Raw genomic sequence first — 18,610 nt, 5'->3', positions numbered from 1 at the left:
CTGCATCTGTCCGTTATCATTACCGTGCCTGTGCCTGAGCGAGATCCTCCTGCAGCTCCTGCAGGATTATAAAAAAGGTATATGTTACCTGGATTTAACAGCGGAGGGTGTCCGCTGTGTGATACACCTCTAAAAATTAATGACTGAGCTCAATGATTGTGCCCCTTTTCCAAAGCTGGGTGTTAAAGTGTAGTATAATTTTGTGGACCGTTTCATTGCCATGGTCACGGACGTCTTAGACTGAACCAAGGCCATGTTACTTTCAAGAACAGAAGCTCTTTCATAGAAAATAGCCTAGTGCATATTAATGTGAGTGTGCTCACTTATCATGCTCCGTTCTGTCCACATGTCCATGTTAAAATATTAAAAACAGGTCGTTTTTATCTGAACCGGCTGAGTGACTTCATGAGCTGTTGCAAACAGCCTCAGAAAACACTTTTTCACAACAGTTAATTTCAATATTAATGCACTAAAAACCACACAGGCCTTGTTTCATGCCTTGCATAGCAATTGTGTTTTTAATTACTTTTCAAAAGGTGGATTTAAAAGAAAAAAATATTCTCACAGCCTCTTCCAGAGTGGGAGTACAATGGGAATCCAGATCTCGTCGGCTACCGTGTCCAGTACTCCAAAGCTGGCTCTAAAGGGGGAGTTCTTTCCCATGTCATCATGGACCGGCTGGAGAGGGAGTTTACGATCGAAGACCTGGAGGAGTGGATGGAGTATGAGGTCAGAATTCAGGCCATCAACGGTATTGGCTCTGGACCCTGGGGCCAGCCAGTCCACGGCAGGACCAGGGAGTCTGGTGAGGAGATGAATTATGTATTACAGACATTAAGTTACAGTACGAAGCACATATGTGGATAAACCTGAAGTCTTCTAAATGTTATTGATTCCCTCCCTCTGTAGTGCCCTCCAGCGGTCCCACAAATGTGTCAGCCTTCGCCACCACCTCCAGCAGCATCCTGGTGCGTTGGGGTGAAGTCCCAGAGACGGACCGCAATGGACTCATCTTGGGATATAAGGTCACTCCACAGCTCATACATCTGAGAGCGTTGAATCAGCATCACAGAAAACATTCATTCTGTAGATTAAACTCCCTAAAAGTCACCTAACTGTGTGTGTAACATCCCCTACGTCTCTCAGGTGGTGTATAAGGAGAAGGACTCTGACAAAGCTCCCAGCTTCTGGGCAGTGGAGGGCAACACCAGCCACAGCGTCCAGCTGAGTGGTCTGGGCAAGTACGTCCTGTATGAGATCCAGGTCCTGGCGTTCACTCGAATCGGAGACGGAAGAAGCAGCTCGCCATTCATCCTGGAGAGGACCCTGGATGATGGTAAACGGATCCATTTTACCTACCAATTCAATCTTGTTGTTATTACTGAAATTGTATTTTTCTCGAGACAAAAAGATGTACATATAGGCCTATGCCACTGTGAGATAATTTAACTTGTTAATCAATTTGTATCTCGAAATTTCCTGCTCTAAGTATTTTTTCAGCAGAATTGATTGAAATGTTCTGCCTTATTACTCCTTGAATGATGGAACATAATAGACAGGGGTGTTTTTTCATCTTGTTTTGATAATAACTGAATAATGGCTCTGCATTTTCAGATGAAGGTGTTTATTTGCTGCTGTGTTTATCAGTGGATTTATGCTACAAAAAAATTATCATTTATATAATTTTATGTGCGATAGTTCCAGGTCCTCCAGTCGGCATCCTCTTTCCAGAGGTCAGAACCAACTCAGTCAGACTCATCTGGCAACCTCCTGCACAACCCAATGGCATTATCCTGGGTGAGTTATAAATGTACAGACTTCTCATCTCTGACCTTGGATATTATTATGAGAAAAAAGGCAAAGAAAGTTAATTTGTATGGCACCTTTCAACACGCAGGTGGTTTAAAGTGCTGTAGCTATGACACAAAAAGCATTAGGGCAAGATGTAAAAGAAAAACAAGACACATAAAAAGGATTTAGAATGAGTGAAATAAACTGGAATATAAAAAATAAGCTAAATGGAGTAAGAAGCACTAAGCAGGGGAGTAAAAATTGCAGCACCAAGTGAAGCGAAGTGTGAGATATGAATATCCCAAATTAAATGTAATAAAAAGGCAGCGGCAAACAGAGATGTCTTAAGCTTTTATTTAAACAAAATATGTTGCTTTGCTTCCCGCTCCAAGAAATGAAATTCCCTTCAACTGTCTCCATGTAGTGTTGTTTGATTTTGAAGTGCAGCTGGAGTTTTCTCTTTGCTTCAGCTGGTTTTTTTTTGTGTGTTTTTTTTTTATTGCAAGACTTTTATGCATGTTAAATGAGTTTGTCTGCTCCAGCCTATCAGATTACGTACAGAAGAAACTCTTCAAATAGCAACGCCGCCACCGTCGACGTGCTGAGCCCCAGCGCACGACAGTACACAGCGACTGGACTGAAGCCAGAACTGGTTTATGTATTCCGCCTCACTGCTCAAACACGGAAAGGTTGGGGAGAGGCCGCCGAGGCTTTGGTGGTCACAACTGAAAAGAGAGGTAAATACCGCAGCTTAAATGTATTATTTAAATTAACCACCTCTAAATATTAAGTCTGAGAGTGACTGTGTGTGTGTGTGTGTGTGTGTGCCCTTCAGCTCGACCCCAGCCCACGAGCCGTCCTGTCGTGCCTCAGGAGGAAGTCCAGGCCCGCAGAGTGCTGTTGTCATGGGAACCGGGCAGCGACGGCCTGTCCCCGGTCCGTTACTACACAGTCCAGTACAGGGAGCTGCCGGACAGTAACTGGACCGTCCACTCTGCGTCCGTCAGCCACGAGACAAACTCCTACATAGTGGATAGGTAAATATGAAGTCCACTCTAATCCCCTGAAACAACAACATCAGGCTTCAGTATCGACTGCTCACACACTCGCTCGTCTCTCTGCAAAGGTTAAAGCCGTTCACGTCTTACCAGTTCCGCATTAAAGCCACCAATGACATCGGGGACAGCGAGTACAGTCAGGAGAGCGAGGCCATCACCACGCTGCAGGACGGTAAGACCAAACATTGTCCCCGTGCGGCGCGCCATCACGATCTGTTCCTCCGTGCTGATTTGTAGCAGAACACGTTTGCAGTTGTTGCGAACATGCCTTTACATCCAGATTCTGACTTTGGATTTTCACTGTGAATATTTAACGTGTGTGTGTGTGTGTTTACTCTCAAGCTGTTCCCTACCAGAATGTTTGAGTGTTATATTACTCTCTCCACAGCTGTGTGGGGTTTGTTAACACCATTTTTTTTTTTTTCCGTTGTTGTTTATCTTTCTCCAGCCCCAGACAAAGCCCCAAGAATTCTGTCTGTTACACCTCACACCACCACCTCTGTGCTGGTCCGTTGGCAGGTACGCTGTTGAATTACTAAAGCAGCTAACCCACACCCTGTGTTTTGTGAATGAAAAGACTGAATTCATCAGGCTGTGTTGTAAATACCGAGCGTTAAGCTGACTCCTCTCCTCTTCTCCTCGCAGCCTCCCGCTGAAGATCACATCAACGGAGTCTTGTTGGGGTTCAGGGTCAGGTACCGCGAGTTACACTACGACCGACTGCGCAGCTTCACTGTCCGCACAGTTAACAGTCCCTCTGCCAACTGGGCTGATCTCACTGGTGAGTTTCCTCTTTCATCAGCCCACTTTGAGTTATATGGAAAAAGTGATGCAATTGTGTTTATTTTCAGGTCCAAGTTTTGCTTTGATGCTGCCATTGAGGCTTAAGCTAAATAAAAACATATACTGCCAGTCTGCTAATATTGCCTCTCATTTCTGATCCTGCTACCCTTGTTTTCTCATCCTTTCTCCAAACTCCAGCTCCTTACAGCGTCAGGAACTTGAGTGAATCTTCGCTCACCCAATATGAACTGGATAGTAAGTTTTTTTTGTTTTCGTTTTTATATATGTCTCTCCTCCATCACTCTCCGTCTGTTTGCATTTGTCATCTGCATCTAGTTCACTTGAACAAAATGTGCCATTTGTATAATAATTCACAGGCGAGCGCGCATTGCACCATCTTCCCACTCAGCTGTATCCGCTGAGGGCCTGCTGTCTGATTCCTATGATGTGCACATGACTTTAATCTCTCCACGCTGCCCTGTCATTATTTCAGCGTGTTTTCCTTTCTTTGTAATCACTGACAAATCTTCCACATGTCCCCACAACAACCTCATCTTTTCATCAGTTTGCCTTACAATTCCACCCCTGCAATCCTTTTTTGTTGTTGTTGTTTTTTTTTTTTTCTGTTCAATTTGGGATGTTGTCTTGCCACAGGCATCACTATGACTTTGTATCTCCCTGGGATAAATTCTTTTTCTGCTCTTTTATCTTAGCTGTTATGTTATAATGCTGTTATGGGTTCTCTCCTTGCAGATTTGAGTAAACACAAACGCTATGAGATCCGTCTCAGCGTGTACAACGCTGTGGGGGAGGGTCCTAGCAGCGCACCACAGGAAGTCTTTGTCGGAGAGGCGGGTATGTTTCTTTTTTAACAGCTTACCTTTAATCTTTTTTTTTTCTTTATCCTGAACATTAAGTCACATAGAAAATGTAAAAAAAAAAAGTGTTAATTTAAACTGTCTCCATTTTAGTCCCAACAGCTCCTCCGCAAACTGTGGTGGTCCAGTCGTCAACAGCCACACAGCTGGATGTCACATGGGACCCTCCTCCTCTGGATGCTCAGAATGGAGACATACAGGGTTACAAGGTATTAATTATGTGTCTTTTAATGTGTTGCCACAAATCAACTCAACTTACATCATACCTTTTTTTTCTCTTTCAATATATTTTCATTGGAAAAAAAACAAAAATTGAATGAATGAATTCTACATCCTGAACTCTGTTATTCTGTTTATAGATCTATTTCTGGGAGTTTCAGCTCCAGAACGAGACAGAGCGTCTGCGCACTCTGTTCCTGCCTGAGCTCGGCGCGAAGCTCAAGAACCTGACAGGCTACACCACCTATATGATCAGCGTGGCCGCCTTCAATGCTGCAGGGGATGGGCCACGTTCCCTGCCCACTAGAGGGCGCACTCAGCAAGCAGGTGAGTGACACTGGATCCAGATGTGGAGAGAGAGAGAAAGAGAGAGAGTTTAGAGTTATCATTCACACGACCAGTCAGTGGCTCAGTGGCGCTGATCCTCCAGCTCAAACCTTCTTCTGCCAGAACCATGAAGCGTCTCACACTCTGAGCCTCTGTGTTTCTGTCTGGCTTCCTGCCTTTCCTGTACTTGTCTCTTTTTCCATCATCTGCACAATGATACCGCTTCTCATTATCTAACCGCTTTGTTTAATTGCTTGTGGAGAAGTCTCTCAAGGTAAACCCTTCTTTCAGAACAAAAGATGCCTCCCAAAGTTTAAGAAACCAGTGCACTACACAATATACAACCCCTCTCTTCCTATTCACCAAAAAAAACTGATCATTTTCACTAAAAAAGCTCCGTCCTGTGAGATGTAGCATGAGAGATCAGAGTTCTCTCGCCACCCCCTCGGGGACCAGCCACGAGGGTGGAAGCCCAATGACAGCGGAGGAGCAATGAATACAGAGTGCGGGGGACACATGTAGATTAGTTTTTTGGCTGCAGCTGCACAAAGACGTCTGTGTTTACCAGCGAGTGAGAGTCCCTCCTCTGCGGTTTCAGCAGAAAAATGGTTTACAGTTTGAATTTCTCTCGTCTTTTTCCGCCCCCTTGAAGGCTATGACATTGGCGAGGGGTACAAAGTGCTGAGAACTTAAAAACACAGGCAGGAATTTTGGCTCCCTGCACCACGGGGTACTGGGAAGTGAGCCAGCACAAGCTTTTGTGATTTTTTTATGCAGAATTGTGGCTAAATCCTGACACTTAGCTGGATCTGGTCTGGGTCAGCAGGCAGAATTCTCACAGCTCTTGCTCAAGGTCACAGAACGATTTTTTGCACGACTCGCCTGTCTACCTTGAGTTTGCTTTTCTGGTGACTCATTTGGTTAAACAGTCACAGATCTGAGCCGCACGCCACGCTTACAGTTTTGACACGCACCGAACACTTTATCGTTCGCGCTCTGATAATGAACAACGAACAATGAAAATTCTTTCAGCGTTAATCTCACACTATTCCTGTTTGCTGTCATCCCACATAATGTACCTTTCCATGAATGTGTCAAATCACCTTTGCTGCTGTAACTGCGAGCGCCACTTTTGGTTTTCTACTCTGACGTGCTGCTCGGATGCTTCTTTTTTGTTGACAGTGTAATTTATCCGAATGTCTAAAGAATTTCAAGGAAATAATTGGGAGAGCACCTGCAACAGAAGCAATTTAACAAATTGAAAACGTCCTAAATTACTGTAGCGAGAGGGAGGAAAGGGAAGAAACAAATATTGCAGAATTTCAGCAGATTTGAAAAGAATGAATGAATATTTTGAGCGTGTGTATGTACTCCAAGGTGGTCTACACCCAGCAGCTCAGTGTGCAGTGTGTGTAGTGTTTTTGCCTCAGCGCTGTGAAGAGATCCAGCTGTCATCACCTCTTTACCCCTTTTCTTCACCCAAAGCGCCCAGTGCTCCGAACTTCATCCACTTCAGCGAGCTGACCACCACCTCTGTCAACGTGTCCTGGGGAGAGCCCAAGCAGGCCAACGGCATCATCGAGGGCTACCGCCTGGTTTACGAGCCCTGCACTCCTGTCGATGGTGAGAAACTCCTGCCTGGAGCCTAATAACTCTGCCATGTCTTGACATTCCTCAGCTGGCTTTGTCAGGCAGTGATTTACAACCTCTAGCCCCGTTACTATGTTCGTTTTTTAACCCACGCTGCTTAAGCTCGTGCTCTAATCTGTTACAGATGAGTATTGGCCCCGCAGTAGCAAATATGGCACGGCTGATAAAATATGCTGGAAAGCTCTGGTTAAACTTTGCTCAGCTTCCTCTCTGACTTAGAGAAACATGGCTAATAGCTGGCTAAGTGTCGTTGCCTGGTCTAGATTGTCAGGTAATTGGGAGCAGAGGTGGAATGCGGCGCCGAGGCTGCAGCGGTCCCCCGGCCGTCCACTAATAGACCCAGAGCAAAGCTGAACAGAGTAACAAACACAGGGAACATCAGCTGCTCTGTCCTGGTGTCTCTTCCTGTCTGGACATCTAGGAGGCTGCTGGAATAATACACCCTCTCTGTCGATTGTGTAAATATGTGTGTGCGTCTCTTGTCTGGTCTCTAACTGTTCGTCATTGTGAAGTTGTTGACGTGCCTCTGTGTGTGTGTGTCTGTTCAAACAAAAGCTTGGCTATCTGTCGCTTGTAGAAAGCAGCATCTAGAGTCTTAGTGTTTCCTGTACAGACTCCTCTCCTCGCACTCCAGGTGTCAGTAAGATAGTGACAGTAGATGTGAAGGGCAGCACTCCCTTGTGGATGAAGATCAAAGACCTAGCCGACGGCGTCACCTACAACTTCCGCATCCGCGCTAAAACGCTGACTTATGGCCCCGAGGTCGAGGCCAACATCACCACTGGGCCTGGAGAAGGTGCTTCTTTTTTTTATTATTCTGATCTTCATGTCACTGATTTAATCCCTTTGAGTGCCTCTCTGACAGAATGCCAGTTTTTCTAACATTTCGTTTTTTTTATCTCTTTCCAGGAGCCCCGGGCCCTCCCGGAGAACCTTTTATATCTCGCTATGGCGCCGCCCTCACGCTGCACTGGACGAGCGGTGATCAAGGCCGTGCACCCATCACACGATATGTCATTGAAGCCAGACCCTCCGGTGAGCCACACACACATAAACAGCTCTTTGCACAAGCCTCTCCTCCATGATATGCTCACCTCTTTCCCCATATTGTCCTCAGATGAAGGATTGTGGGATATCCTCATCAAAGATATCCCTAAAGAGGTGACGTCCTACACGCTTAACCTGGACATGCTCAGAGAGGGAGTCACCTATGACTTCCGAGTAATTGCAGTCAACGACTATGGCTATGGGTCGCCCAGCGCCCCCTCCCCTTCCATATCAGGTACTTTTAACATGACAAGTTCATGCACAGCTGTGTTAATGAAATCATACATATTTTATTTAGGCATTGATTTCTCTAATTTGTTGTATTTTCAGCCCAGAAAGTTTCTCCCTTCTATGAGGAGTGGTGGTTCCTGGTGGTGATCGCTCTGGTGGGCCTCATCTTTATCCTCCTCCTTGTTTTCATCCTCATCATCCGAGGCCAGAGCAAAAAATACACCAAAAAAGCAGATTCAGGTATGAAGCACGACTCGCTGCTAGACCGAGCGCTTGCATTTCACTTTCTCCAACTGTTTCTGCAACTCAAGCTATCGATTGGAATTAGTCCTTCCTCTCGGACAGCTCTGCTGAGAATCGCGTCTTAATGAATGCACATCCGAAAAGCCTGTTCTATAAAAAGGAAGCGTGAGGGTTTGCACAATTAAAGAAATTCCCTATGTTCCCTTACATTGTTCGGCCGACAGGAGACCAGCTGAAACAGGCAAATGAATAAACATTATTGTTCATGTTTAACTGCGGTGTGGATCAATAGTGGGATAAATGGCTTGGCAGTGGTTTAATGCTCAGGTCATTAGTCAGACTGAGAGTAATTATATAACTACAGCGTTAGTGGCTCTCGCACCACTATATCAAGAAGCCAATTTTCATGATTGTGAATTATCCCTGGTGACATTACCGCTGCTGGAAACTCTTTATCAAGGTTCCTGTCTTCAAACCCAAAAGCATAAGGCATGGGGAAGTTAATCAACATTAGGGGACTGGTTGTTAATACATTGTGGTTGGTTGGTAACTAATCACAGTGAGAATACCCAGGGTAATGTTTCTCCACTTGGTCTGGCCACCCATAGGCTCAGGGTGGTTAGCAGTGGAGACACAGTGTTAACAGAACGAGGAGGGAGACTTGGGGGGGGTAGTAAAGGGTCAGGTCAAGCCCTCAACTGGTGACTTTTTAGCTCAGTCAGCGTTTAGCATGATGCCAGGGTTAGCAGGGTCAGTAAACAGGGCCTGGCTAGACTAGTACAGACAAGGGCTGTGTTTGTGAGGGGATACAAAGAGAGATTCTTAGCCCCTCTCAGCCCCCTCTTAGTTTTTCCAGCCATGAAACTGGACTGTCCTACTGGTGACCGTTTGTCTTACTGGACAATCAGGCCTGGCCAACTGATGATGATGTATTTGTCCGACAGACAAAGTTATTTTGATGATGACAAAAATTTGTGTAAACAACTTTTTCTTTTTTCTGTCAACCCCTTAAAACCCACTGGCCCACCGGCCCAGCATGCATTGGAAGCAATGCAACCCACAGACCAGTGGGTTTTAAGGGGTTAAAAAAGTTGTAACCTGGAGTTTTATTGTGTAATGTTCAACTAACAACTGTGCTTGAGACCGAAAGTGATGCTAGATTTGACCAAAGATCACAAAATCGCTTATTCTATTCCACGACCCACGCAGTGTCGTCCTCATACCCCTGTCCAGGAAACCACTCCAACTGCACCGCGCTGCCTCTGACCCACGGGGAGATGGTGCGCCTGGACGAGGGACGCTTCCCGGCCCTGGAGCTGAACAACAGACGCCTCTCGGTGAAGAACTCCTTTTGCCGCAAGAACGGCATCTACACACGGTCAGTGAAAAGAACTGCTGGCTAAAAGATGCCATCAGTCATCGGCTATTTCCACTTCATTTCCCAAAGGCAGAAATCCCACTTCATAGAAATATTGTCAATGCAGTTTTGCACTGAGTTTCCTCTTCCAGTTGAGGGTGTTACTTATGATACTGAGAGGAATTAATAATGTAGTATTGTGTGGCCCCGTTCCTCCCTCAACAATAGTCTGTCATTCTTGAGAGACCAAACCGAGCCTGAAGGAGCCCGGCTGCTGATCTGAGCCTCCTTCCGCTCCCCTCGTTGATATTCCATGTTTGTGCACGGCAACAATTTATATAAGGGGACAACACAATACCAGCTAATTAGCATTCATGAGCGTCTGCATGGGCTCTTTGTCTGTCCATCACCGCCTTAGACAAAGGGTGCTTATGGGTCAGAGCCGGCCATTTTCCTTTGGCCTTGAGCCCAGAGTTTGTCCCGAGTGCGGTGCAGTGAGAGCTATCTCAATGTAAAGTACAGCGCTGTCGGCGTTGAGTGCGCGTCCTTCCAATCCGTCAGCAGGACTTTGGCAAGCCAGCTCTTTGGTAATATTTACATAAACATGAGATAAGAGGAATTTCACAAACACTGCAGCATGCCGAGCGAAGGGAATGTAGAGGCACGGGTCACATACTTGGTGACTGGTCATGTGGTTGCACTGGGGGATGGGGGTTCAGAGTCTGCTTCTTGTCACAGTGGAAAATAAAGGGGAACATTAGCGTGCACATTATGACTGAATGTGCTAGAAGGGGGTGCATTAAGGGCAGGGGAATCTGTGCTGTTTTCTCCTTGACCAAGGCGGCCGAGAAGAGGATCAAAGGGCCCTGAGATCCTCCCTCTCTTTGAAGGGCTCCAATCTGGTTCCGTACTCTCTGCTAATGATCTGTGGACTAAGGAGGAAGAGTGGGAGGACTCCCTATGGGATATTTGAAAGGGTGAGGGAGAGAGGGATGAATTAGACAGATAAGGCGAAGAGAAAGAGACAGAAAAAAACACGGCGCTTCTAAATAATTCAAAGCTCGCTGGCTACATTGAGTGTGTATGTATAGGTAGCAGGCTCCATCACCGCTCCCCTGCACTCACATAGCCCCATCCTTCCTTTTTTTTTTTTTAATGTCTGATTTAACCTTGTATGAATTCTAAGTAGATGTTGTTGTGTTTTTCTCACACACTCTACCCCCTCATGTCATCCCCTTTAACCCAAAAGGAGATGTCCTCTTTGTTGTGTCAATCCTTTCATGGCCGTTGTCATGTTGTGTCTTCTAAGCTTCCTGTTCTTGGCACTCCCAGTGATTAAGCTCCTGCGTATATCTCAGCACATATTAATTTTTACTTGAGAGGTCGTCAAGGTTGTCTGCTTTATGCGTTTGGTATTACATTTGACATCACAGAGTTTTATGCTTGTCTTTTCTGCCCCCACATACAGCGTTTTCCATTTCAGATCATTTAAACATTTACTTTCATGCCATTCCCAGTTTATGTAATTCTTTTTCTTTTTTTCCCCCCCGAATCCAACTGAGCGAACTCTTCTCTTAGTGCTGCATTTGCCTGAGTTGCATACTGAGTCGACTGATGTAGCTCAGTGATGTGAAGGTAGTGGTCCACTTTTCGGCCCTCAGTCCATCCCATTCAATCTCAGCAGACCTTGAACACAGCAGCAGTCATTACAGCAGACGAAGAAGAAATAATTGCCTGCAGATTTTTTCTCTCTGCTTCACTTTACAGACTTAATGACTGGAGCCAAAAGAAGCTAGGGGTCTATTTACTTGACCTGCACTCATAAAAAGAACTTTATAATACTTTGCCGAGCTCAGGGCCGTGCTTAGTTCCACAGCTTTTCGGCAGGAGGTCTGAATCTATGACTGAGTCGATCTGTACACTCATTCAGCTCTAATCACCACACAGAATCCTTTCATGGAGATACGCGTATGTTTTTATACAGAATCCTGTTTGTGCATCTCTTGACGGTCTGAGCGAGTTGAACTCATGCAGAACTCTACCCCCCCCCCCTCTCATCTGCCGATGCTCCCAACAGACATTTGGCAAAGATGTGTAGGAAATAGCGAAAGAATAAAACCAAATCTAATCTCTCCCCTGCTTTGTGTATTAGTGGCTTTCAGGAACGCATAAATAACCCTGTCCTCTGCTTGTCTGAACTAAGCTATCATTTTCATCAACGAGCCTGCGATGAATCTCTGCTTGTTCGCCACGCTGAATACCCAACCCCCCTGTGGGATGATGAGGCTTCTTCATTTTTTTTTTGGAGCTGCTTCGCCGGCTTTCATTAGTCATCTGAAAGGTGTCAGTCACAGGGATGACAGGGCTTTTAATGTTTGCTCAAATGCAAACAGGGAGCTCTAGAAATTCCCAAAGAGAGATAGGATGATGATCAAATGAAACGTTTCCCTTGTATAACCATTGTGTGTGTGTGTTTATCTCTCTCTCTGGCTCTATCTTTTGCTTTCAATCACTCACGCACAGATAAATACATCACCGTCTCCTTTTCTCCATCTGTCCAGGTCTCCACCAAGGCCCAGTCCTGGCAGTCTGCACTACTCAGACGAGGATGTCAGCACCAAGTACAATGACCTGATCCCTGCAGAGAGCAGCAGTCTGACTGAGAAACCCTCTGAGATCTCTGACTCTCAGGTAAGCAGAGTCTCTGTCTCGCAGCCCACGTCCCCGCAATGAACTGGAATTTCAAAGTAAAATGCAGCTGGTTGAATTTGACAAATGACAATGTCTTTTCATAATTGAAAGCTTTCAAGATTCAAAAACACTCATATTCCATTCTGTTTTACTTTTATCACAGGGAGAGAAACCTCTGTTCTCCTTGTCATAATTACTTCTTTGTTAGATACAAAAAAATTTGATAGCTGACTAATTATGTAGTAGTATTTCTAATGATGAATTAATGATAGTCAGCAAGTCATTCTGCAATAACTTATTCTCTTATTGAAGCACGGGCCAGTCATGGCTGACATCTTTGGATCTGAGTTTTAGTGTTGATTTCTCCCATGGGAAGAAAAGTATGGGGCCTCTTCTCATGTCTCATTTGTCTTGGAATATCTTCACAACTAATTAATTTTCCTCAAACAGGAAATGTCATGTTAATCTGGCCTGCTGGGTTTCATCTCGTCACATGACAATCTGTACAAGCTCAGTGTGTGTGTGTGTGTGTGTGTGTGTGTGTGTGTGTGTGTGTGGAAGTGGAATAGGGAGGTTCAGTGAAGATATAGAGGGAGGGTAGAAGTGATGAAGGATGATGGATACAAAAGGCAGGGGGGGTTGGATTGTAGCAGATTCTAAACATCTGTCTTCCCACACTTGCTCCAGGTCTCACCGGCCAATTTATCTGGTACCTGCGCAGTCAAAACAATGTTCAATCCGGTTTGAACAAACACGACGCTCCCGGGAGACACAAACTGGTGTTATTCTTTTTCCTGCGCACAGCCCACCCACTGTTTACGTGCCACTTGTGCAAATAAATGGTGCTTCAACATCTGTTAAGCCGTAGTGTGTCAATAGAGCGGTATATGGGCAGACACTTGTCAGGCACACAAATGTGCCAAGTGTGCTGTGTTTTCTATGGGAGTAATTTGCTCTCTTTTTTTTCCTTTTCTTCCAACTATTTGTGTTTCTCAGCCTGTACAATGTGCTGGAACGGCGACAGGATTCACCCACACAAACATTTGTTACTATCTGTTACTATAAGGAAGGCGAATGGCTTCATATTACGACGAAAAAGCAAATTAATCCTGTAAACATTATCTCTGTCCAATTCTAGGACGCTCTTGTGTACACTTATCACAGCTGTGCTGCACAGAGCCATGGGTGAGCTCCTATTTGTGAAAGACGCTCGAGAAAAGTGATTATATGCCCCATAGAATTGCACATGGATTAATAGATTTCCAGTTGTCTCTGTGTAGATATTCCCCTGCTGTGTTATGACTCAGTATTGTGTGGTGAGTCGGTAAGGATGCTGCAATAGAGTTATAGATTTGTGAGCATTTAACGTAGCTGTCACTATTTGTAGTCTTTTGTTTTGCACTATACACTGGTTTCTATGTGTAAAGTTGTTTTAAATAGCTGTTTTCCACTCGGCCTCACAGGGCAGCGACAGTGAATATGAGATGGATCAGAGCCGACAGAAGACCCACTCCTTCGTCAACCACTACATCAGCGACCCCACCTACTACAACTCCTGGCGGCGGCAGCAGAAGGGCGTCTCTCGTCCACCAGCGTACGGCTACTCGCAGCCCGAGCCCCTGGTGGAGCAGGAGTCGCGGCCACACCCCCCACCCGTGCCCCCACTGCCCCCTCTCCTCCCCCAGAGCGCCCCGTCCCCGCAGCCACAGTGCCAGGGCCAGGGCACCCTGTTTAGGCCCAAGGGAAGCCGGACTCCCACCCCCTCCCTGCTGTCCTCCGAACCCCCCAGCCAGCACGGCACCCTCTACCGGCCCCCCAGCAGTCTGGGCTGTGCCGCTCAGGCACCTACCGCGGGCTTCTCCTCTTTTGTTTGACACACAGCTCTCCTTCCAATAACAACAGGACCCTGAGGACGAGTCTTTGATTTTGTTGTTGTTGGTTTATTTGTATTTCACTCTCTTTTTTTTTTTTTTTTTCGATTTGTTTTTTTTCCTTGACTCTGTCTTACGGACAGAGTTGTTGCTCAATATTAAGCATTGCAGGCATCTTGAATAGCGCTTTCTCCTCTGTGAAGAGTGTGTGTGTATGACTGTATGTAGCACGTATGGTTGGTTAGTCCATGTGATATGTATTTCATGAAAAGACAATCATTTGAGAGTTTTTATGCGTTGCTTAAATAAATTTATTTGAAGGTTCAACCATGTAAACAAGGGATAAACAGAGCCTGAGGCTCTGAAAAAAGAAATCCTTGTTTTAAAACACTGTATTATTGTTTAATATGAGAGCTTTATGGAAAAACAACCACCTTGGAACCATATAGAGTATGGACCACTTGGCTTGCTGAGACTGGACAATGGAAAAACCGACTCTGATGGAAAATTATTGTTTGAAGAAAGGACAAACTTATGGTGAGAGACTCTGACTTGGAGAGAGACACTGATGGTCACAGTGGCCATTGGCTGCCTTGGACTTTCTCACTTTGCCTAATCATTGTTGGAAATGCATTGTGTGTTTACTATATGTACTTGTCTTATATTGTTTACCAGATATTTATATCAATCAGCTTCAAGCTCAACATTTTCAGAACATCACTAGTGACAATGTTATGAATCACATTAAAGCATTGTGGCACCTTTATAGTAGTCTGGGGAATGTGTTGATTGTGTGCTGGTACTCATGTCAGTAGATACACAAACATAGTCGACGTTCATCATCGGTGCATTGGTTTGCTTTTATGTTGATCACAGAATATGACAGAGGACCAAAAGCACAAATCTTCTTCTTCACATGATAATATCTGATCACAACCACATCAGACATACCGCTTTTAATAGCTGTCAGTGAAGTACAAGAATAACTCACTTTGATCGAGTTACTAAGACATAAAAAAAATTTAAAAAAATCAGTCAAAGGTTGAATGACATAGCAAAGTAGATCTATGCAGGTCTAAACCATGACGTTGGTGACCAAACTCAAAGCTCTGATTTTGAAAGAGAAATTGGATGCAACGTTTACAATAAAACAAAAGTGTTTCTGTGACAGTTTGAAACTGCTCACTCACAGATAGTAGACCTTCAAAGTAAGAGCTCTTATGTATTTAACAATCTGAGTTTGTTCATGAGACTGAAGAAGCGGTCAGCTTAATTGTGTAACTATGTTTATTTAAAAAAAAAGAAGAAGCTTTATTTAAGGATGGACAACGACGACAACACGTGTTGTGCGTGAATTGCATCACCAAGGACTGTGTTGTGATATGATCTGTCTCCAGCGTGTTACAGTGTAACATGGCGTTGATGTCGATGACTGACAATGTGTTTTATGCCCTCAGTGCACATGTGTACATGTGTTAGGATGGAGATGGTTCCTACAACCATATGAATCTGCTGGTTCTTGAATGGGACATTGCTGTGCTGGAGTTGGACCCATAGTGTATAAACTTTAGACAGTTGGTCCACGAATATCATCTGTCAAATTTCCAGTGTGAACATAACTGTATACATCATGAAGGAAACAATATGGACCTATTCATGGTAGCTCTCTAAAATAAAATATTCTATTTTGTAATGGCTTTTTCTTCATGCCTCGTCTGGATATTTGAGCATATAACAGGATACAGTGCTGAGAAATGTTGGAAAATAAGGTTTTGACATGTGAGAAGACCGTTCAAGCTTTGAATTTCTGACCTTGCTCACAACTATTTTACGCAGACAGTTCTAAGTAGACCCTTTTACACAGTCTGGAAGACAAAGTGATTAAAGGTGACACTCGATCCTACTGCACAGAAATGACCTGATTCTCTCAGCCACAACAGAGACATAATTGGGATGCAGAAGAGCATGAGTTACAGAGAAGAATTTGAAGAAGAACCTGATCCGGTGCAAGCATGCTGAAAAGCTTGGCGGGGAGGAGGGAGAAACGGAGAGTGTGCCCGGGTAATCTCCTTATTTCAGGCCGGAAAACATTGATCTTAAGAACGGCAAAAAGGGGGGGAAAGAAACAAAGGGATCAGGCTGCAAGGTTTTAAGGGAAAAAAAGAAAAAAGTCAAGTCAAGGGTACAGATAGTTAGTGTCAGAACATCTTTGTCAAAAATGAACATAACAAAAGATGAAAAACAAAATTATTAAATGTCTGGATTATCACGTGTGGATAATTCATCATTAGGCAAATGCCATAGTTTTTTTTGAGTCTCATTACAATGATGCAGAAAATCTCAGTCTCAGTATTCCCCAACATAAAGTCTGTAAATGCTGCAGCTCATGTTCACTTTACAGGCTAACAATACAAGAAACTAAAGCTCGGTTTGAGAAACTAAATATAACATATTGCTTTGTGACATATTAAATTATTCTATTTTGTAACTCAAAAAATTATGGTAATTCCTCACACTCAACTCTACCATGACTATTTTCACCTTCTGCCAATTCACTGCAGGGAGGCACACAGAGTAATCTTCTGTTCACACACTTTCCCACAAACACACACACACACACACACACACACACAGAGACGTGGCTTCACATCAAGAAATCTGTTACATTTTTACATTTTGGTTCACTCCCTCTCCTCATGGGACCGACTTATACAGAATGTGTCCTAATTCTGACTGCGCTTGTTAGAGAGCGTCAGAGTGCATTTGCAACACAGTTAAGTCATCTTGACTGGTGACTACGAAATTAGGACAAAATCACACTGCGTGGTATGGATCGAAAATCTGAAGTTACGGCTTTTTGAAAGTTTCGATGAACAAAGACTCTGGTTTACACGCCAGTGACGTCTGTTTTCACACAATTCACAGTGGCATCGCTTACCCTATCAATACACACTGTCGGTTCAGGCGTCTTCATAACAGTCAGTTAGACCTAGTTTTGTGAGCATGCTCAAACCCCTGGAGTAGGCTTCTCCACTGTCCTCTGCAGGACAATGCAGTGAGAGTATATTCAAACAATCAGGGCTGTCTAGACTTGTGCTATAGTGTTTGTCCCCTTCACACAAAATGAATGGCTGCTGGTACACAAGCTGTTAGACACAAAAAAGACAAACCTATGACCAATTTGCTCAGAGGTTAAAGGGCACAGTCTCTGTCTGTAAATTATTTAAAGGAAGAGCTGTGACACCCAACTTCCCCCTCTGCAGTGAAACAACAAAAACAGAAGGCTGACAATATGCCAGTCACATTTGGGCAGGTCTCCAAATTTATTCTAGGTTTCTCTCTGCAGAGAGGATAGAAAGGCAAAAATAGTCACATCACACAGTGCCTCTTGTGAACCTGCTTGCACCATAGCAATGTTGAAGAGATACACAACAACAGACTGAGACTGCTACTACTGTATAACACTGTAAACCATTGCCAGAAGTCCAAAGTGAAAGTTGCAGGAAGGTTAGAGGGATCCCATGTCCAATCTGGGAGAAACCTCAACATCTGACCCTCTAAGCCGTTCTGTAAGCAGATGGAGGAATCAAAGGCCAGAGAGCTTGGGATTTCCCCGAATGTCCAAAATGCCACAATGGAAAGTGAACTTTTGAAAAGCTTCAGATATGTAGAGAGACAAATCAAAGCTGAGACAGAAGTGCACACTCTGCTCTGATGCTCCGCTGAACAGAGCTGTCAAACATGCCAAAGCTAAACCAGCGGGAGGCTGTTGTGGTATTGCTTCAGCAGCAGCACCTATAACTGAGCATCAGTGAGCAAGGGGGGAAAATAATGAGTCGAGTAGGATTTTACATGGCTTAAAGGGGAATCATCCACTCTTTATGAAAGGAAGTTGGGATTTTGTTAGTTTGCACCCCTGCTGACAGTGATTTTCTGTTTGCAAAGAAGTGTAGCTTTTTACGCGATGCACCGTTTTCTTGGTGCTTTCTTGTGATAAAGGAACACAATGGGCATTGAATGTATGAAAAGTGTTGTGTTCTCCCAGCAGAGCAGGATCAGGGCCAGCAGAGCAATCTGATCAGCTCCATGTGAATGCAGGTTTTACAGTAATCAGGTTATTGCAGTGTTTGGAAATGCGCACTCGGATTTCCTGTCTCAATCTGATTTCAACGACCACGTCATTTTCGGGAGAAAGGTTACGAGTAGTAAAACTGATAGTTTTAGGGCGTGGGCACAACATCATATTTCAGTGCAGCTTGAAGCTGAACAAAAGGCCACTGCAGTCAAATTCTCCCCATAAAGAGCTCTGTTCTCCCATCAGCTGGTGGGACAGACTATACTGGGAACATAGCCAAAGGCAGGAAATAGCTTGTGAATGTGTATGATGGACATGCTGCTCCTTACATTATGAAATAACAGGGATTTTCAAGCAGAGTTACAGTAACCATGGACTAATCGTCTGTA

General features: G+C 44.5%; 1 protein-coding gene across 8 annotated transcripts in view; it reads left to right on the top strand.

Annotated features, from left to right (window-relative positions):
- sdk2a (sidekick cell adhesion molecule 2a) overlaps positions 1–14,912 on the top strand; it is an 84,305-nt gene extending 69,393 nt beyond the window's left edge. For 2 of the 8 annotated variants that reach the window (XM_085784104.1, XM_085784103.1), the window contains exons 25-45: positions 568–805; positions 910–1,025; positions 1,147–1,336; positions 1,699–1,797; positions 2,334–2,528; positions 2,627–2,828; positions 2,918–3,021; positions 3,298–3,368; positions 3,495–3,630; positions 3,831–3,887; positions 4,386–4,487; positions 4,604–4,719; positions 4,870–5,056; positions 6,542–6,679; positions 7,341–7,502; positions 7,616–7,741; positions 7,824–7,988; positions 8,084–8,224; positions 9,461–9,605; positions 12,146–12,275; positions 13,739–14,912. In XM_085784104.1, coding sequence (XP_085640230.1) covers positions 568–805; positions 910–1,025; positions 1,147–1,336; positions 1,699–1,797; positions 2,334–2,528; positions 2,627–2,828; positions 2,918–3,021; positions 3,298–3,368; positions 3,495–3,630; positions 3,831–3,887; positions 4,386–4,487; positions 4,604–4,719; positions 4,870–5,056; positions 6,542–6,679; positions 7,341–7,502; positions 7,616–7,741; positions 7,824–7,988; positions 8,084–8,224; positions 9,461–9,605; positions 12,146–12,275; positions 13,739–14,149 — 3,231 coding nt within the window. In that variant the 3' untranslated portion in view covers positions 14,150–14,912. Of the gene's footprint in view, positions 1–567; positions 806–909; positions 1,026–1,146; positions 1,337–1,698; positions 1,798–2,333; positions 2,529–2,626; positions 2,829–2,917; positions 3,022–3,297; positions 3,369–3,494; positions 3,631–3,830; positions 3,888–4,385; positions 4,488–4,603; positions 4,720–4,869; positions 5,057–6,541; positions 6,680–7,319; positions 7,503–7,615; positions 7,742–7,823; positions 7,989–8,083; positions 8,225–9,436; positions 9,606–12,145; positions 12,276–13,413; positions 13,461–13,738 lie in introns of all 8 variants that reach the window. The other 6 variants (XM_085784100.1, XM_085784099.1, XM_085784098.1 and 3 more) reach the window with 4 other exon arrangements.
- The last annotated feature ends 3,698 nt before the right edge of the window (positions 14,913–18,610 follow it).

This window comes from Trachurus japonicus, chromosome 8, assembly GCF_045865225.1.
Source record: "Trachurus japonicus isolate A0001 chromosome 8, Traja_1.0".
NCBI lineage: Eukaryota > Metazoa > Chordata > Actinopteri > Carangiformes > Carangidae > Trachurus > Trachurus japonicus.
The sequence above is the reverse complement of the archived record's forward strand: the minus strand, read 5'-3'. Positions and strand labels throughout refer to the sequence as shown.